This window comes from Epinephelus moara, chromosome 23 (genome assembly GCF_006386435.1).
Source record: "Epinephelus moara isolate mb chromosome 23, YSFRI_EMoa_1.0, whole genome shotgun sequence".
NCBI classification, from domain to species: Eukaryota; Metazoa; Chordata; class Actinopteri; order Perciformes; family Serranidae; genus Epinephelus; species Epinephelus moara.
Genome location: NC_065528.1, coordinates 31,953,885 through 31,975,572, shown reverse-complemented (window position 1 = coordinate 31,975,572; position 21,688 = coordinate 31,953,885). Strand labels below are relative to the sequence as shown.

Here is a 21,688-nt window from a genome sequence, read left to right as displayed (position 1 = left end):
ATAGACAAGGACCTGCTCCATATGTAGATATAAACAGCTCATTCTAGTACAACAAAAACACAACAATTCTAATTTTCAGGTGATTATACATTAAAGAAAACATACTTATTATATTATATTCAATTTCTGCCAATAGATTTCCCTAAATCCTACACACTGGACCTTTAATAAAGGAGGTAATAAAATCCAAAATACACCTAAAAAACATAGAAAAGTAACACAAAATAATGCTCAGAAATTTCCCAGAATTTTCGTCTTCAAGTCCTGTCTTTATATCAAAGTCTAAACATAGAAAATTCAAATGTTGGATATACATTTGTGCGGAAAAATAATAGAAAATATTTTGTCCTCCAGTATCCCATCATGTTTGTTTTCTGAGCTGAAGACGGACAGGGTCAGAGATGCTTTGGTTTTAATAGAAAATCCCCTTTTTCCCATCTTAAAGCCACCGTGAAGCCTCACCTCTGCTGCTGCTGCTGACTGACTCATACTGAGGATTTTCAGGTGCACTGAACGCTTCACAGAGCTGCCACTCAGTCTCTGTCAGCCGCAGCTTAAGTCAAGCCGCTGCAGGTGAGACACTCTCAGAATGATAAAACATTCGACCCACCAAAAACAACACAACTGATTCCAGGAAGAAGAGATGCCAAACATTCGCCATATAGCTTCAGTCAGAGCAGGAAGTGATTCATGCAGTAACTGTGTCATAACATGTCATCGACCTCACTGCCAGTCAGTGGAAGAAGGTCATCAGGTTCTTTAATTAAGACAAACTATGCTATTAATAGCACACTGGGAAATACTCTATTACAAGTGAAAGTCCTGAATTCAGAACCTGACTTAACTAAACGTAAGTATTGTCAGCAAAATGTACAACAATTATGGAAAGTGAAATTATTATTATTTTTTATTTATTTTTATTTTTTGTGCAGTACAATGTTCCCTGTCAGTGTTATTCCCTGTCAGTTTTACTGCTGTAGACCATCATGGTTGTGCTCATTTTAACTCCTTTATATACTGTTGGGTAGTTTGATCCACAGCAGTTCATCGTATTCAGCGCTTCTTTTGGCAGAAATGGAATATAATGTAGTAAGTATGTTTTCTTTAGCGTATAATCACCTGAAACTAAGAATCATTTTGTTTCCGTTACCTTAGAATGAGCCATTTATATCTACACACGGAGCAGGTCCTCCTCTACTAAGTCACCCATATTGTTTCTACAATAGCCCAGAATGGACAATCTCAACACTGGCTCTAGATAGGGCCACTCACGTTTACGTGTCAGCCATCGTAGTTCTCCTACGTGCCACTAAATCCTACAGACTGCACCTTTAATAAAACAGATATGAGGATTTGCTTCTATGTAAATTTTATTTGTCTGACAATGTGTTCACATTTCTAGAAAATTTTTTGTATGTATGAAATAGAAGTGTGCATTATACCACAGTGTTTAACACTAGTACTTAAGATATTAAAAATATTGAAAATAAAATATATATTGTGTTTATTGGCAGTGCACAGATTTATTAAAAGTACTGCAAGTTTTTGTACTTTACCTGGTCTATTTTTGTTCCTTTATACTTCTCCCCCATACATCTCAGTTACAGATGGATAACTGAACGGGCCCACAGGACACAACAACAAGGAGATACAAAAAAGTACAAGGAGCCACAAAAACAATTATAGCTGCTGCGCAGTGATGGGTCGGGTCCGGGCATTTTTAGGCAATTCTGAGCAACAAGCAGAAGAATTGGAAGACATTTAGAAATTTAGCAACACAATCTGCCTTTTTCAAAATGCTGTCAAAAATTCAGTTTTTGAGATACAATTCTGAAATTTGCCACACATCATCTACCATGACTCTAGAATTTTGTCATTTTTTTCATGAACATTGAAGATTTATTTAGCAAGAATTTGCATGTATATGTTTACAGTACCGTTTACAGTCAAACATTTTGATGCACTGTAGGCTCAATTTTTGATAAATCAAAAATTGTGGGAGGAGATCGGTTTAAGAGGTTTTAGTTTTTGATGAAAGTTGTGAAGTTGTAGCACGTATGGTTGATTTGTTATGAATTTTCAAAGTTTTGAACTTTAGACTCTTGCTGTAGCGCCACCATCAGGACTATTGGCTTGAGTTTACAGCTGAGGATATCTGGCATGAGACTGGACCTTTGTGCAAAGTTTGGTGAGTTTTCACCCATGGGAAGTATGATTTCCTCAGAAGAAGAAGAAAGAAGAAAGAAGAGGAAGAATACCTAGGATTACAAAAGTGTCCTGGCAGCTTAGCTGCCCGGACCCTAACTACAAGGAGACACAAAATATCTAGGAGACACAAAAACAACTACAAGGAGACACAAAAAAGTACAAGGAGACACAAAAACAACTATGAAGTGACACAAAATGGCCCAAAAAAGACACAAAATTATCTCAATAAGACACAAAATTACTTCACAGAGACCGAAAGAGCTTAAAAAAAGACACCAGACAACCACAAGGAGACACAAAATGACAAAAACGGACACAGAATTGCTTCAAAGAGACAAAAAATACAATAAAATAACATAACAAAGATGCATAATGAGACACAAAACCACCGCAAAGTCTGTGAGTATTGCTCCTGTGTGAGGGACATGGTGGGGCCCCTTCCATGCCTGTGCTCAGGGACCCACTGTTTAATAATCCGCCCATGATCTCAGAGGGAAATATTGCACTTTTTGCTGCACTACATTATTTTTGACAGCCATGGATACGTTTATGATTCAGGTTATTAAAACACATAATCTATTGTTGTAGATTAAGGTATATGTATACCTTTACCAGCTGCAACATTAAAGTGATGAATGCATCAGTAATTATAATCCTATGATATAATGTACATTATTCTGAAATGGACCATTCTGCGTAATGAGTGCTTTTACATTTGATGAGCTACTTTAATTATATTTTGATACTTTTGTACTTTAACACAAGTTAGTTTGAATGCACTACTGTATATTTACACTGTGGTATTACTACTTTTACTTCAATACAAGTTTCGAGTACTTCTTTTTTGTTTTATTTGTGTGTTTGGGGGGAAACCCATCTGATGGCGTCATCCACTAGCCTCCCTCTGGGAGTTCGAACTGAGCATGCGCAGTATCCCTCCCTGCCAGCGGCGGCTGTTTGAGGAAGTTTGGATCAACTTTGTACCTGCTGAAGAGGAGTAGCCCCTAATGTCCGCTTATCTGCTGCCACAGGTGAGTGTCTGACTGTCTCACACTGCTTCATATCTCCTCACAAACTTTATCAGACGTCGCATGAAGCGTGTGAAGATCAACAGATAACATTTAACCGTTTGTTTGGCTCGTGCGCAGCAGATAAACGCGACTCAGTGAATCAGCGCAGGTGTGCTGCTGCTGCTGCTAAGATGCTAATCAGAGTTTTACCTGTATGCTAACTAGCGGGTTCACTTTCCTGCGGTGTGTGTGTTAGCTAGCTGGTGTTTAACTCCGCTGTGTCGCGGTATAGTGTCTTTAAACTCTATGTTCAGTTTGGTTTGTTAACCTCTGTCGACTTTAACTTTTAATTCTCTCATTTAATAACTCGCTAATTAGCGTCAGATATCATAAAGTGAAGCAACAGTGGAAGAAGTAAAAGTAAAAGCAGTGATGTCACCGTGTAAAGACACTGTGTTAGATTAATGTAGTGGGGTAACAGTACAATATTTGTCTCTGACATGTAGTGGAAGTAGAGAAAAGCTGTAGCTGTAATTTAAACATAAGTACAGTACCATTACCTGAGTAAAGGTACTTAGTTATGTGACACCACTAAACTGAAATTTGTTTTATGTCTGGAGGTTTAAATCTAATGTTAGTTGATGTAATTTCTTCCTCTGGATGTAATCTCTGTTAGTGAAAACTATCAGGGCTCCTACTGATGATTCATTTCTGTTTTTCATTTCTTCTCTTCATGAACAGACTTGACCTCCATCATAATGACGTCAACATCAGAGCTGGAGCAACTGGCTGAAATAGGTGAGTGCAATACACACAAAGTAATTCAGTTATTCATTTTTATTTTATAAAACCAAGTAAAAAGGCCGTTGGGCCTGAGGCATGTGCTGCGAAGCAGGATTTTGTGGCCGATAACCGGCAAGTACCTGCTTCTCATGGCCGATAGCCAATAAGTGCACATATTTGTGTTTTAAAAATAATAATCTGGTGTATAACATGGAGTTTATGTACACCTGAGGGTAGAGAAAATATTGATTATTTAATTTGCCATAGCCCTGACCTCATCAAATCAACCCGACATCACTTGGACGATATGGCCCCTAAAAAAGAGAACAGAACTGCAACAAAATAAGTGATGTAGTTTTACAGTTTGCTTCAGAAATGATCTCTTGTTTCTTTAGTTTGTGAACAACAACAGTAACTCAGAGTAAGATTCAGATTCTGTTACAATATTAATGGTTCAACTAAATAAAATCTGCCACAAATTACACATTTAAACAGCTCCCAAATACAAAAATGTCCCCTGGGATCTATATTTATAAATCAACAGGTGATTTTCTTCTCTTTTATTTATTTATTTTTTCCCACCTGGACCTTTATGCTCTGCCATTTCTCCTCTAATCATCACACTGTAACCTGTGACAGGCTGTTATGATCCCACAACTATCACACAGTCACATATATGACACACAGGTTTACATCTCCAAAGGTTTATGACAAACGAGGGGATAAGGAGAGACGCTTTTCTGCTGCCAGAGGAGCCGCTGAATGAGTTCCCTCTGAGCAGTAAGTCACTAAAAGAATCTGGGTCTGATCCAGATGTGGTCGCATTCTGAGGGAACCTGCGGGACGAGGGAGCACAAAGGCCTCAGGAGAGAAGCTGAGTTATTGATTTGCAGAATAGAACATGAATATTAGCAAATCAGGAGAGACAGAGAAGAAAAGAAGAGACTCAGTGTATCAGAGGAAGTCCCTCGGCAGAGGAAAACTGTAAATATTCAGCACTATGAAGCTGGTTCACTTTTTACCAGGATAGATTACCACTGTAACTTATGCTGAACAGCTCTGGAGAAAGTTAACTTCAGAGGATCAGCACACAACCTGTCAGCATCCCGACCTCTGCCTAGTAAGATCACACAAAAAAAATCCTGACAGGATGAAAGAGCCGCGCTGGATGTCGTTTTAAAAATGACGATACCAATACCCTTAACAGGGTTTCCCACTCATTCATTTATTTGTGGTGGCCCGCCATGATTAAAAACCATCTGCAGTCATCTTTTGATTTTCTAATTTTTGTAGCTGGACCGTTCATTGGGTGCATTGTTGGGATATAACTACTGCTCTCTGAACACAAAGCGCACTCGAAGCAGCAGAGTATTCTGGCTTTTTTTATAAGGGACATTGTGTAGCGTTTTCATTTGTTTATTGGCAAAAATCGATGTCTGCATTCATAAATATGTCATCATTGGTGTATCATTACCTCCACCAATAATCTGACTTATTCTCGGAAAAGGAGAATTTCAGATTTGTTTATACATTGGGCGGGTAAGTCGTTTGGGGGGTTCCATAACGTTTCGCCATCTTGAAAATACCTCTGCCAGCAAGGGACATATAGCACTACCAGGGAATAACCCCGCCTTCGGCGTCTTCGTTGAGAGCCAGGCCAGTGCTGCGTGACTGAGAAGCCGAAGGAGAGGAGCAAGAGGCTTCGTTACGACCCCAGCACTACTGCAGCATAACAAAGTCCCACTCTTTGAGCATAATGCAGGATCACGCACATGCAGCATCACGGGAGACGGAATCCTCGTCGCCAAGAAAGCGCAAAAGGGAATCAAAAAGGCAACGTGACCAGCGAATTCAACAAACGAGGGTCAACATCGGGGCAGCCTTTCCCAGGTGGAGAGAGCTGCTGAAGAAGAAAGGTTTTAAAAGGGACGCTGTGATTGGCCTGCTTGTCATTTTTTTTCAAAAAGGCAGGCCAGGCCAATGTAGCCTCATGTCACCACTCACCAGGCTCTTCACATAAAGTGAAGAGCCTGGTTTCTATTCACTCTGAATTTTGTCTGGATTCTGGTTCCAGTCTAGAGAGCGGATGCCGAATTCACCAAAGTAAAACTTTAAATTCTGGCGCACCATCGATGAGGGGTGTAAGAAAATCGATTAACTTAATGGCTTGGGGCTTTTCTTGTAAATTAAATTCTTTAAATTAAAGTTTCACCTCATTTTTATTAGCTTGGTGCTTTTATTTTGACGGAAAGGCGCATCCATCGAATTCCAGATCCTGTCTCACTCGCCCTGGTTACGGTTCATTACCAAAACGGCCACTAACGGCCCCAGACTAAGGCCAATGCAATCACAGGTGAGAGAGGATGTTATGCAGCAATGGCCGTGGGTTGGAATAAAACCTGCGGCCGCTGTGACAATGACACTGCCCATGTACATGGGACACCCGCTACACCTGCTGAGCTACTAGGTGTCCCATCCCCGGAATGATATCTGACAGTGTGGCTGATTTTACAGTACACTCTGATTCCTTCACTGCAGCTCAGAATAACACGAGAGACCTGTGTTACAATAACTGTCAATTAAAATCCAAAGAACACACACTGTTAACTGGCGTCTGTGATTATAAATGCAACATTTCGGTCAGTTTCTTCATCATACAACTAAATAGCAAAACATACTCATTCTATACTAGGGATGGGAATCGAGAACCGGTTCCTGTTAAGAACTGGTTGCAACTGGTTCAATTCATCGACATCATTAGCCTTTATGCTTAACGATTCCCTTATCGATTCTTTTCATTACGCCGAATCTTTACGTCAATGACGCACGTCACGCTCGTCAGTCAGCAGTATGTTCAACAACAAAGAAGACGTAATGGTGGTTGAAGCGGTGGAAAGCTTGGCTTCACTTCACCAAAAAAGACTCATGACATTCACACATCACAACAGCATGACGTGCAACTTATGCAGCACCGTAATTACGTGCAAGGGCGGAAACGCCACCAATGCTACAGTGATTTGTTTTCCACTACAGGGTTCTACTGTGCGAGCATTTTAATGTTACTCGCATTTGCGACTAAATAGTTTTGTGCGAGCAAAATAAATCATTCAGGAGCACGCTGTGTGCAGATTTCAACCAGCAGCAGAAACGAAAGGCGAATCCTGCCGGTTGTGGGTTGAACGGGGGTCACAGATATAGACACGGAAAGGAATACGTATTCCTGTCAAATATGGTGGCCATAGTGCTCCGCGGCGCAAGATAAAGGTTTACTGGCGATGGAGAAGCCCGGCTCCAGGTCCAATAATTTCCTCTTCTTGGTGTCNCCATGATACTTTCACTGGTATCGTACCGTGGGTCCCAATTTTGGTACCATGACAACACTAACAGATTCTGTAACGTTATTTGACGTAGATGAAAACAAATGCTGTACAAATATTCTTTCATTTGTTCCATTTTAGATGATAGCAGTGGACCAATTTCATATTTTGTTTACTTACTTACTTACTTAGCACTTATCTCTCGTTTAGAAATAGAAACTCAATAAAATTTATGTTGTTGACACCAAAAACCTGTAAGGTCTACTTTTTCTACACAGAAAATTCACAGGAGGAATCGATAATGGCATTGATATCAATAAAATCCTATCAATTCCCATCCCTACTCTATACTCGAGTCATAATGATACCTACACATGTTTTAAGCCTTGGCCTACTTTTAATAAATGACTTCTTATTTTTTGTAAGATTATACGCCGTCATTTACATTTTACTCAAATGAACATGACTTCTTACTGTCACTAAAATAGAGCATCTCTGCATGTAACCTGTAAACTTCATTCATGACTCTGATGATGTCACTTCCAATGAACAACACAAACACACTGGATAGGAAAACCCAGTTTCACCAGAATTAGTTGATAACCAGCTTTGTGATACCAGTTATGGAGATGCTAATGTTAGCATCAGTGAAGCTGGATAAGCAAAAGATGTGCCAGGTATGTTGAACTGGCTTTGTATAAAATACTTCCCCTTGTTGTGTAAATGCATTTGTATCACATCGATGTCTTGTTCTGTTTCTGGGATTTTAGTAGAGTTTAGAGTTTTTAACATCTGTCTAAATAGTTTGAACAAAAAAAATGAACATTACTTTTAGTCTTTGTGAGTTAGGATTGTCTTAATTATTCGTTTGTTGTCCATGTTATGATGTTTTTGAAGCTTGACTCCAAAGTAAAGCAGCATTTTATTCAGTTGTATACACGTATATGAACACCAGAGATTTCAGTGTGTAGTTTCTGCTGTTTCACTATGAATGAAGTCACCAGAGAGTTTTTTCCTCCACTTCCTGCGTCTCTGAACTAAATTGAGCCTTTTGTCAGGTCACTCTGAGCAGATCATTTCCTCTCTGTTATCAGTGTGGTTATAAAAAAAACTTCCCTCGGCGCGGCAGAATAAACATCCACAGCAGAAAACAAATTACGATGGCAGTTTTCCACCCGGGCCTCTGGCTAATCTGTGTTTTCAGGAACAGCAAGACGGAGCAGATAAGGAAATAATTCAGAAAGTGGTAGGTGGTGTAGAGCGGGAATCAGTGATTGAGCTTGAGTCATAATGTCTTTAGATAGGTGTGTTTTAGACGGGGATTTCCCTTTGAATACTGTACATGTTAGACATAATTTATGTTGTCTACTCATGTTTTTCCCTTGCTTGTGACAGAGCTTCAGAAGGAGGAAGAGGAGGAGGATGAGGAGGATCAGAAGTGTGTCACAGACGGTCCATCAGTTCCTCCCAGCAACAATCTTAGTCCTGATCCTTCTCACCCGTATTACGATGTGGCTCGACACGGCATCATCCAGGTCTCCGGTCAGTTTTCAAAAACATGTCCCCCTTTTTAATTGTAAATTTAAACATGTATTTTGTTTATAAACTCCAACTGGTGACCCAACACTATTATTGAATGGCAGTCAGAAGCAGTTTTGTCTTCTGTAGTGATTACTTTGTTGTGGTGGCAGAGACATTATCAGTGGAAACACTGCACTGGCCCTGCTTTGCTGCAGTCCAAAACAGACAGCTCTGTCCTTCCTCTGTAGTTTGGCAGCGCCTTTCCTGATGCACTCTGCTGTTTACGCTAGCACCACCACATCTGCGTAAAAGAGGTGTAAATCACCAGTTTCATCACAATACGATATGACATTGATTCTTTGGACACGATACGATATTTGCTGATATTTCAAAGTCTGCCACGATATGATTTTGATTAGATGTGATTTTAGGGGCCTGCAGTCGCTATGTGACATGTTGATTTAACACAGTCTGTTACAGCAGAAGCCTCCACCCTTTTCTTTTCTAGATAAAAACAACACATAAATAATAAGAGCAGTAAAGTTTGCTTTAACTGACAGCCATAAAACATGGATTAACAACAAGATCATTCAACATAAGTAGCAAATTCAGCTCAGTAATAACTGTCAGGGTTCAGAGACAAAACAATTGTTTTTTGCTCGTCACACTATAGCTATGTTTCCATCCAAAAGTGATTGGAATCATTGGGAAATGCGCATTAAAAGAAATACAAATCCTGTGTGTTTCTATTAAATGTACGGACTTTGGTGAAAACTACGAACTTGCGCAAGTTTTCCGCAGAACTGGAAACAAAACAAGTCTCGCATTCTTCTTCTACGTTTTCTGGCGGTTGGCAACCAGCTTGTAAATGCATTACTGCCTTCCCAAGACAGAGTGTGGATATCACCATGGAGAGAGATGCGCTACGTCAGACTTAATTCGAACATAACTGTTTCCATCCCCCGTTTTGCGAATCAACATTTTTTCGAATCAACCAAAACCCGGCTAAAGCGAGCGTATTTTAGTTTGTGTGAATCAGGGGATTTTAATTAGAATTTTGGCGTTTCCATCATAATTTTCCGATGCGATACTTCTAGATGCGCATCTAAACAGGCTGATGGAAACATGACTAATGTTAGCTTAAGGACTTATACACTGCATAAACTACCCTACAGTTAGTTGACTTTTTTCTAGTGCTGCACGATTTGATAAAAATGTGCAATTGCGATTTTGGTGGACAGTATAGCAATGTGCGATTGCAATTACAATATAATAAATAAATGGTATCATTAGTCTTCTTTCTTGATTCAGTGTTTCCCTACATTATATCGGGGGGGGGGGCACTGACCTGACCTGACATAGTTATTGTTATGGACAGTGTGTAAATGACCATCAACAGACTGAGCACAGTCAAACACGCTGCTCGCACAGCAGCGCAGCACGGCACTGTACACACATTGAGTTGGAGCGGAGCCTGTGTTGCCTTCAGGCGTTGTCATGTAAAAGACAAATTCCAGCACGTGAATAGACGAATTCGGCGAGTGAGCCTGTCCATAATGATTAAATGTCACGCTGCTAGCTTGCTAACGTCAGCACATGTAACGTATGCTAACGTTATATTACACAGTGTTTAATGATACAGTCTATTATCTCCCTATTACTCTAATCTTTCCTGCTTATCGCTCAAACAAATGATTAATTTCTATATTATTATCGGTACTCATTTAAGATACCTTCATCAGTTACCGGAGGCCACTGTCTAACATCATCAATCCAGCTATTCATGATGCTGTCATTGTAGAGAGAGTCAGTTCACAATGACAGCATAATGAATTGATGACACATGTCACCGCAGCAATGGCGCCGCCGCAAGATGGCGGCATACACAAATCGCTCACCGAATTCGTCTGTAGGCCGTAGCACAACACAGCAGCATGTGAAGTGGGCTGTTCTTCATTTGTTATTATATAGTTTGTTATGGAGTCTGTGATTTCACTGTGTCTCTTTGAGGTCTTGTCATATGTTACAAATGTTTGCGTAACTGTGCTTTGTTGTTGTTTTATGAGGCTCTGGCGGCTTTCAGTTGTCTTTAACGTTACTTGCCTTGGCTTTCTCTCGCATGCATTCTTCGTAATGCGTAGTGCTGATATAGATTGGTCATATTGCCGCGGGACGTGACGACTTTAACTTTGAAACTTTTACACAGCACGTCTGTTCAACGTCGCCGTACCTGAATCCAAAGTATCGCCATATAATAGACGTTTTGTTTTTTTCACCACCAACTCAGCCTGCTCATGGTCGTGCTCATGCTCTTCTTCTGCGTCTGTGTTGCTCACTGCTGCACGCCGGGTGGTCACCTGACCATATGTGCTGCACACACCAGGATAGCTTGTGGGCGTGATGTCAACAAACTCCACACACTACAGGAGATGCAGTCACGTTCACAGGCACACACGTTAACATTTATATACATTAAATCGCAAATCGCAGCCTTTTATGCGGTTATGTAATCGCACAGGCTGACATCGCGATTGCGATTAGATTAATCATGCAGCACTACTTTTTTCCCCTATTTATATTTAATAAATAACATGTAACGTTATTATTTTTCTTACTCATCGTTGGTTTACGTCACTGCATCTCCTGACAAAACAGCACGGTTGAGTTTCAGCCTGCATGCACATTTTATCAACTGAACATTGTTGAAACAGAGCCTGTTGCGGCAGGTGCGTCTATTTTATCTAATAACAGTGTTGTTTGCATAAGCTATGTGCTATCCGTTGACCCGTATTTCCTCCATAATAGAATGAATTTCCACACTGCTGACTAAATAACATTATACTCATCGTCTTCCTCTTGTCTGCTTGTCATCTGCCCACTGCTCTTTGACGATGAGACAGAATTTCAAAATAAAGGCATAACCTAAAGATGATATAGTAGACCAACTGTAAAGAGACAGGATGAGGGTTGGAAGGAGGTGAAATGCTGCCTCCCATTAGTTTGGAGCATGTGGCCAGGCATTACATGTTAAACCTTTTAAAGAGAGAAGATGTATCAGCACAACAACCAGAGGTGGAAGAGGCCTGTCACCTAAACTCGTCTGTTTCTCTGCAGGTGACGACAAGTACGGCAGGAAGTTGATCACCTTCAGCAGCTGCTGTTTACCTCCATCACACCAGCTGGACCACCGCCGCCTGCTGGAGTACGTCCAGTTTAAATCCTCTCTCACACAGCTGACACATGACACAAGTCGACTGAAACACACCCTGATGAAAACCCCCTGCAGACCACCAGTCAGTCAACTGTCCCTTTATTCCCCTCTGCAGGTATCTGAAGTTCACGTTGGACCAGTATGTAGAGATGGACTACATCCTGGTTTACTTCCATCATGGTCTGAGGAGCAGCAACAAGCCGTCTCTGAAATGGTTACGAGAAGCTTACAGCGAGTTTGATAGAAAGTACGTCACCTCAGTGTCAGTCCAGAGACGACCGTGATTTTGTTTTGTTGTAATTTTCTGCATTATGTAGAAAATGTTTGTTTGTTTTTTAAATATTTTTTTGCAAAAAGTCACAAAATTTTACAAACATGAATAAATCCAAACACTATTTTAAAAAGAGTTCATTTTCAGCAACAGTTTTACAGTTTATCTTAAAAGTTTTCACATAATAAAATCATAGATTCACTCACTCGTGTTGACATGTGCACACCAGGGAATGTTGTCGGTTTATTTATTTTAAAAGTGTGAAAGTTGTGAAACTTTCATCAACGAAAAATAATATGGAAAGAAAAAACTGTGGTTTTATATTAAATTTCCATCTGATGACCCTCGTTTATTTATTTTTTTAACAGATATAAGAAGAACATGAAAACTCTGTACGTCGTTCATCCGACAAACTTCATCAGAATCGTCTGGAACCTTTTCAAACCTCTGATCAGGTAAAAACACGTCAGACTCACCTGCTGGAAGTCAAACCGTCGTCAGTCACATTAAAGTTTCTTTATGTTCCTTCTTTAGTCACAAGTTTGGGAAGAAGCTGACGTACGTGAACTACCTGGCTGAACTCAAAGAACACCTGAACTACGAGCAGCTCATCATCCCTCCTGATGTGCTCAGGTACTTGTCTCTCTTCTCCATTCACTAAATGGATATATCATATTACTCATAGAGTTCTTCTTCATTGTGTTTATTCAAATCAGATGAATTCAGTCATTAAATTTAAAGAAAAACTGTAATACCTAAATGAATTGTTTTTATGTGCCCTAAATTGTTCAGTCACGTTGAACGTAAATCATCAGTTGTTCTTGTGTCGTCTCTTTCAGACACGATGAGAAGTTACGAGCTGCTCAGAAAGGCGGACCCCCTCCCTCAGTGAAGACCCCCCCACCTCGACCCCCTCTGCCCACACAGCAGTTTGGAGTCAGTCTGCAGTAGTGAGTGTCTTTTACTGATGGACCAAACTCTTAATAAAGTATCAGTTTGTTCCTCTGACGGTGAATCGTTTGAGTGTAACGATGAATGAAACCTGTTTTTTTTTTGTTTTTTTTTTCCAGCATCAGAGAGAAGAACAGGGAGGCGCTGATCCCACCTGTGATCTCTCAGACTGTCACCTACCTGAAGGAGAAAGGTGAGTCATGACCTCATGATAATGACTAAGATTATTGGTAAACTGATCTTTTAAAAGCTGAGCTCAGGTTAAATCAGATGTTCTGCTTTTGTTTATTTTATATCAAATTTAATATTTTGGAAGTTGAAACATTTGTTGAGCAAAACCAGACATTTTGAAATGTCCACTTTGTCCACGGGAAACTGTGATGGACGTTTTGGCACAAACGTCCACTTGGACTCAATGATGAACTGATGAGTTTTTGGTGGTCAGAGCAGGGGTTAAAGTTCTCTGGCACAGCGCCGGCGTGACAAAGTTTCTGTCCGGCACGGGCAGAAGTGCTCTGCAGTGCGAGCATTTCACTCGCATTTGCCCCTAAAAATATATACACGTGCGATCCAGGAAAATGATTTAGGCGCACAGTGTGTGAGTAAACACAACCTACTGTTTACCATAATTGGCATCGGACGTTTTTTCATCAATAACTGATCAAATAAATGTATTTTAAAACTCGCTTTTTAAAGTTTTAAAGTCACCACCACAACGTTATATGATCCATGTCAATGATGACATGCTTGCCCAGAGGCAAAATTTCGACGTAACTGCCTGTTTAATTCACATCAAGCGCGATACAATTTTGCAAACAGCCTAAATAATTTAGCTTCTAAAAATAAATAGCACCAAGGCAAAAAAGAGATGCAGGAGCTATAAGTCAAAAAGTCTGGTAACCACTGAAAGTTTAATCTTTATTTATAAACTCATTATGCTAAAAAAGTTTAATCTGAAAAGTAACGACTAAAGCTATAATCTTTTTGTTCGTTTTGATAATAAACACGTTCCTTTGCAACACATACATTTCTATTTCTTCATTTTGTGACCGCAACACCAAGCCCCCCGCTCCGCAAAAGATTTCAGATTTCAGGCACACAAATCTTCCGTGCTCCACATTTCAGGCACAAAATTTTTTCTTGCTTTAACCCCTGTCAGAGGTCAAGGCCACTGTGACTTAACTTGGACTTAAGAATAAACTGACTAGAATTTTGTGGTCAAAGGTCAAGGTGACTGTGACCTCACAAAATATGATTTGGGCCATAACTAAAGAATTCATACACTTATTCTGACAAGACTTCACACACATGTCTAACAGGATAAAATAATGAAGTGATGCCATTTTATATCCAAAAGGTCAAAGGTCAAAGGTCAACTTCACTGTGACATCATAATGTTCTGCAGGAGACACTTTCCTGGCCATTATTCAACGTCATATCTCAGGAACAGAAGGGGAGACATTTGGTCAGATACTGAATTGGTGACTCTAATCTTGAAACCGTGCTGATTGTGTAGATCTTCTGTGTGTGAAGCATCCATGTTTTCACAGATGATTTAACATTAGTTGTATCTATTTATAATTTTGTTGGATTAAAAGTAATCAAATTAAACACGTGAAGTGTAAAAAAGTATCTAGAGCCTAAACTAGTTGCAAAAACTCCCCAAATTCTCCAAGAAAATACAGAAGACATGACAAATCTATGTTAAATACAGATCATGGGGAGTCACAAGAAACTTGAAATCTGTCCTCACACAATGTTTTATTAAGATTTCTCTGTGTGTCTGTCTGAGGTCTGAGGACTGAGGGGATCTTCAGACGCTCGGCTCGAGTTCAGCTCATCAAGGACGTTCAGAAACTCTATAACCTGGGTGAGTGGGCTCTGCCTTTTTATCTCTCAGTACCAGGAAGGTGGAGATCAATATGTGTGTTTGTGCTGAGGCTCAGATACCATCAGACTGCAGATTGAGTCTGTTTTAGTCGACTTCATTAGACTTTAGTCTCACTGACAGGTGCTCGTCCAGCCGACACACACAAGGATCAACTGGAGATCCAAGAGCCAAATGAAACATCCGTTCTTCCTGGACCAGTTACAGTTTTACTGATATATCATCATCGAATCAGCAGATTGTAGATTTTGTTTTATTTTAGACTGAGCCCAACTCTTATGAATTAATTATCTATCATAGTTAAATCTGTGTGACATCTTCCTGCTGAGGCCTGTGTTGATTAAATGTGTTAATGAAGATCATTTGTTTTATTTGAACGTCTCCAGGGAAACCAGTGAACTTTAATGAGTTTGGAGACGTCCATGTTCCTGCTGTGATCCTGAAGACGTTTCTCAGGGAGCTGCCTGAGCCGCTGCTCACCTTCAGACTCTACAGCCAGGTCCAGGACCTCCTCAGTGAGTAAACATGGGGGAGGACAGAGGAATGGTGGAGAGGAGGAGGAGGAGATGATGAGGGTATTGATAGGATTGAGACATTTCCATTAGGAAACGTTAGGAAATCTGGGACTTTGTCAAAATGAATGAAACAGAATCCATCAAAGCTTGATCACATAAAACATGTTTATTTGATGGATTTCTGAAAACGAGCCTGGAAAAGTGTCTCTGCAGGACAGGATGTTGATGTCTGTAGAAAATGTTGTCAGTGGTGTGTTTTCTGTTGGTCAGATGTGGAGAGCAGTCTGCGGGTCAGCAGGTGTAAACAGATGGTGGAAAGTCTTCCTGAACATCATTTCATCGTAACAAAGTACCTGCTGAGTTTCCTCCACACGGTGAGTGCTCTGCTCTTTGACAGATACTAATGTGATCACATCATAAAGCCTCATCAGTTACATTCATACTGCAGAGTAAAAACAAAATCTGAGAGTACGACGGGGAGAGAAAGAAAGGAAAGAGGCCGTGGATTATATTTAGAGTAAAGTGGTGTAATTACAGTAAATGTTAAGAGACAGGGAAACAATAGATGCAGACTTATAGGGTAAGAAATGTGGTGACACTGAGAAGTAACAAAATATAAATAATAGATTTATATTTACCTTAAAATAATGAGTCTGTCCTTAACTTCTAACAGCACAGTTTGTTGAAACTGTTCATGTGCCAGAACTGACAGGAGAGTATAGAACTACTTCTCATATTAAAAACAATAATAAACTTTGTTTAGCATCTTTCATACAAAAAAAACTGTTTACATAAACATGGCAGTGAAGAAACACAAATACAATTAAAACAATAAAAGGAAAGATTTTTAAATAAAATTCAATAAAATAGAGCAGGGCTACAAAAATAATTAAATAAGGCATATTTTTTCTTCACTGATGATATAACAGCGTCTGCAGATCCTTAAAAAGTCTTAAAATGTCTGAAAATATTTTTTTAATATAAGTCCTTAAATTCCATTAAAGAGTCTTAAATTTGAATTTGTGAGGTCTTAATTGCCACAAACATATTATCTGATGTATCTATCTTTCAATTTCAATCAATTTTATTTATAAAGCCCAATATCACAAATCACAATTTGCCTCACAGGGCTTTACAGCATACGACATCCCCCTGTCCTTATGACCCTCACAGCTGATCAGGAAAAACTCCCCAAAAAACCCTTTAACGGGGGAAAAAAAATGGTAGAAACCTCAGGAAGAGCAACTGAGGAGGGATCCCTCTTTCAATACTTTCTTTTTACTCTCTGACCTTTAGGCAAAATGTAGATTAACAAAGTCATTACTGTTTACCTTTATATGTACTTGTGATGTTTGAATAAGAAAAAAAATGACATTTTCATCTTGAAAAGGTCTTTAAAGACATTAAATTCAGTTCAACATACACACCATATCTTTTCATTATCTGGTTTGACTAACCCGTTACATTGGCCGTCTGGATAAGTAGTACTACAAAGCTGGTTTGTATTAGTTTTACATAGGGATGTGGACTAATGTCAGTTTACCACAGGATGTCTGTAATATAAATATCCGAAGGGCACGGGACAAGAAATCTCTGTAATTCTACCAGAGATGGGAGTGGTAACTCGGTTTGCGCTCTGGCGTTACCTCCCTGTCGGCATGTGCGTGCTACGTTGCTTCCTGTAAGCATCAGCTCAAGGATAATAATAATAATTAATGGTTAGCCCAATATGAAGTACTGCCCATGATCAGGATTGTGTGTACACAACCATTAGCAATATGGATTCATATTAGGCCTGCCTAACACAACAAGAAGTCTCGTGGCTCTGAAAAGTGCTTTCTTCTCAACCTTTTTGATTGGTCTCCCACATAGGGCTATACGATTAGAAGAATGTTCGCTATCACGACTGCCAACAACACCAAGTGCTATGTTCGCTATCACGACTGCCAACAACACCAAGTGCTTCTTCAAGCGCCTCCATCATCGGAAAAATTGCGGAAAAATGGTTGTAAACAGGACGTGACGAAATATTTACATACATTTTTACAGAGGATCGCGTTCGCAAGGGATTAATATTACCCAAGGTGTTTTCTGCAGATCGTTTTACAGAAGGTAAAAGTCACTGTAATTTTTACTAGGGCCCGACTGATTTATCGGCCGGCCGATTTAATCGGCCGATTATAGCCATTAGAGAATAATCGGCAATCAGCCAAAAGTGGGCCGATTGACGCTTATATTTTCCTCACTAATAAAATGCAGGGAATATGATGTTTGACTTAGAAATGATGTCCTTGTGTTACTTTTTGCACTATAACCTACCACTGTTAAATTGGCAATAATAAGAAGAACTCTGGTACTGTGAACATACATGTGAATGTCTTAATTCATATAGACTTTGCATGATTATTTTATTTCCCAGAGGTTTACTGCCTTTTTGCACATCATATTTTTGATTTATTTTGTGTTCAAATTTTTTATGCTGCTTGTAAAATGTTCTTCCTTCAATTTATGTCTTTGTAACGAGTGTTTGAACTATATTTAAGCCATCAAAAGCAGGTATTTTGGGGGGGTTTAAATTGAAAAACGTAAAAATTTAATCGGCTAATTTATCGGTTATCTGATTTTTTTTATTCCATAATATCGGAATCGGCATCGGCCCCAAAAAATCCATATCGGTCGGGCCCTAATTTTTACTGACATTATCCGTAATGATTACAGACATGGCGCGTTCGGACGGGACTAAAATCCCTGGTAATAATTACTTTACCCCACGTCTCCACGTTAAACTCGTCCGAATAAAGACTGGAAAAGTAGTTAATGACTGATGAGGTCTGTCTGACCCAAATGTGTCATTTATAATAACAGGAGCTTATTAACAGTCTGTGGATTATTTTACTAATATAATATGATCTGTTTTATCCTAGTTCTCATCACACAGGTGTCTCATGTTATTCTGAGCTGCAGGATGAATCAGAGTGTAAAATATCAACACTAAGCGACTAAAATAAACTTTGCATCAGTTAAAATCCTGCTAAAATAATGTGTTTAGTGTGTAAACCGTCTGTGTTTGTTAGAAGCTCTGATTTAAAACCAGTGGAAACAATGAAATGATTCTACTGACGTATAACAATATATAGACGACTCTTTTGTTTACCTGAGACTCTGGACCTTTGTCCAAGGATAGTTTTTTCCTCAGTGATCTGATTGATCAGAGGCTCAAGTTAACCTGTTAAGAATAAGTTACCATGGTGATTTATCTCGTTAAAACGTGAACCAGCTTTCTAGTACTGAAAACCTAGAGTGAACATGCTAACTCCAAATCCTGCTTCATAGTACTCAGGTCTTCTTTTAATGTTGTTTTCTTTGTTGTTGTCACAGTGTCCTTCCCTGTTCTGTATATCATATGTTTTAAATGTATTCTCTGTTGACATGTTAATTGATGATGAAATCATGAACCCCTCCGTTGATTGTGACCCTCAGGTGTCTCAGGAGAGCATCGTGAACAAGATGAGTGCGTCTAATCTGGCCTGTGTGTTTGGGGTGAACCTGGTTTGGCCTCGTCACGGTTCGATCTCTCTGACCGCTCTGACGCCCATCAACATTTTCACAGAGATCCTCATCGAACATTTCCACACCGTGTTCGGCTCCCGCTGCCCAGCTGCTCAGGTAATACCCTGAACCTGCAGATCAGCACAACACCTGGCTCCAGACGACACGCATCCTGCGGAACTTTGTTTTTATTTTATTTTTTAATACTACTTCTTCATTTTTGCTGGTTAATCGAATTGCACATCTCTTGGGTCTGAACCACAGACATGAAATAAGCAGTAAATACTGACCAGCTGTGGATATTGATCGTCCTCAGTGGAGGATTCCTGAAGGTTCTGACGTTCCTCTGACCCCACCATCTGGACAAAATCTCAATTTTTACGCATGGAAAAAAAATCTAAAAGTGGAATTTCCCTGTGGATTAACCTTCACTCTGCACACTCTGTTTTGGACACAGTTTTCCTCTAGCGCCACTGTCTGTCACTTTAGACACTAGTTTTATATCTACTGTAAGACAGTTTAGATCTGTCGGCTTTAATTCTTTTTCTACTGAAGTCTTGCTCCTCTCAGTATTTATAATGTGGCCGATGAGCAGGACCGATTTATCTGATTTCCAAGAATTTGCATCAGTAACATGAGAACATTGATTTGTTTGGTCGAATATCTGAGTGTGTGTGTGTGTGTCTGTCTGTCCACCTGCAGCTAATCTCACGAACTACTAGACCAGTCAGCCTAATATTATGTGTGCACATTTATGACTGTATGTTCAAGGACCTCTTGAGTTTGTGGTGATTCCCAGTTGTTGAAACACCTGTTTTGTTTACTGTTTCATGCCGTCACTAACTACTGAGTCTTCACTGCTTTTAACCGGTCTGTACAGGAAACAGCTTTTCCTGAAAATTAGCTCGGCTAAAAACAACAAGCCTTACCATCTGTTGCTGGCGACATTTTTGGCCTTTGTCACGGCTCAAAAACTGACATCATAGAAATAATTGGTCTTATTTTGATTTGGAGCATCTGCAGATTAATGTCATGCCGGATATGTTATGGTCCACTAAAGTTAGGCACGATACAAGATGAGTGTCAGTTTTTTGAAGGGGCAGTTCCACCAGTTGCAGCTGCGGTTCGTTCAGGCTGCCCAAGCTTTGTTCTGTCCACTGCATGGTGTCATACCACATCGGGAGCTTGTCAAAATGCCTGAACCATTTTGTAAACTACATCCTACAGACAAAGTTAAAAGTCCAGTTATGAACAATATGGATCAGATATTTGTGGCTGTTTTAGTTTTTAAGAAATACTTTCATCCTCATAATTATATTGTATCTATATTTCACATACAGTGTCTGTTGTGTAGAGTAGCTGCAATCAGCTGGGCCGGCCGTCTGACAAAGATCTGCTCTCCACTTAGTGCACTTTCCTAGTTCAACTTTTAATTCACGAGATTAATTAAAATGAAACTTTTTTATGTGGTTGTTTTATCCATAAACAGTCTCCACTGTGCTTTTAGAAAATGTACCACATCATTGTTTCTCAAAGTGCAGCCTGCAGGCCAATGGTAGCCCTCAAAAAAAATCTGTGCGCCCCCTGTTTTAATCATCTGCGGCACATCTCAGTACCTCAACCTCCAGTAGCTTACATTTAATACACTACTTGGCCCTCCTAACAAGCGTCTGCCAGCTTAGGGATGACGACTTGTAGAAAGCGACTGGTTGCAGGCAACTTGTGGCAACTTGCGTGTGTCGCAGGGATTATTCTCTACTGTAAATGCTGGTGCTGTTACCTAGCAACAACTAAGTTTAATGTGAACGTGAGAGGAAATAGATAGTTTGTTTTATTGTATATGTGCAACAAATACAACCCTAAATTGCCACTCAGTCATCAGGACTGTGAGAGCCTCTGATGTGGTACAAAAATGAGTAGACATGAAAGAATGTATTGTTTGTGCTTTGTTACACATTGTTTTGCCTCCTCACTGGTGCCGTGAGTGTGTATGACCTGGAAAATACTGAAGCTGAGCGAATGTATGTTTAACTTTGTCATGTATGTGTCCATGTATGTCTTGTGCCAAGAGTGCTTTCCTTATCATATCTGTGTGTTAATAAACATATTTTCAAGCAAAGACAAGTGATATTCTTGAATTCATCCAAGAGAGAAGGACAACTTTTCCACATCACCTCTTAAAGCCTTGTCGTAGTCATGTCTTGTCAAGTTATGACATAAAGATGTCATGGTAAAGTATGTCATAAAATGTAATTAAAAAGCAATATGAATGGTTGTAAATTTTGTATGCAAATGATTTATATTGTAAATATGTAAATAATATTTTCATATTATACTGTGATTGTTTTATTACTTACCATACAATGTTGTCTTACATACTATACTATAACATTTTTTATCACAATTTGAACGACATACTATACTATGACATTTTTATCACAATTTGAACGACATGCTATACTAT

The 21,688-nt window shown here is 39.6% G+C and overlaps 1 protein-coding gene across 1 annotated transcript; it reads left to right on the top strand.

Moving 5' to 3' along the window:
• Window positions 1-3,147: 3,147 nt before the first annotated feature.
• LOC126384715 (rho GTPase-activating protein 8-like) lies at window positions 3,148-21,337 on the top strand. Its single transcript, XM_050035940.1, has 13 exons — window positions 3,148-3,239; window positions 3,960-4,016; window positions 8,714-8,860; window positions 11,954-12,041; window positions 12,166-12,297; window positions 12,690-12,776; window positions 12,856-12,954; window positions 13,161-13,271; window positions 13,392-13,465; window positions 15,065-15,142; window positions 15,547-15,675; window positions 15,946-16,049; window positions 19,156-21,337. The coding sequence occupies exons 2-13, from the start codon at window positions 3,977-3,979 to the stop codon at window positions 19,351-19,353; spliced, it is 1,287 nt and encodes a 428-aa protein (XP_049891897.1). The 5' UTR covers window positions 3,148-3,239; window positions 3,960-3,976; the 3' UTR covers window positions 19,354-21,337.
• Window positions 21,338-21,688: the final 351 nt, after the last annotated feature.

What these genes read in the sequence shown, in the direction of transcription:
- LOC126384715 (XM_050035940.1), top strand. Translation starts at nt 3,977, where the DNA reads ATGACGTCAACATCAGAGCTGGAGCAACTGGCTGAAATAG. An exon ending in TACAGCGAGTTTGATAGAAA is followed by an intron (nt 12,298 to 12,689) that starts GTACGTCACCTC and finishes TTTTTTTAACAG; the next exon opens with ATATAAGAAGAACATGAAAA. An exon ending in TCAGAAACTCTATAACCTGG is followed by an intron (nt 15,143 to 15,546) that starts GTGAGTGGGCTC and finishes GAACGTCTCCAG; the next exon opens with GGAAACCAGTGAACTTTAAT.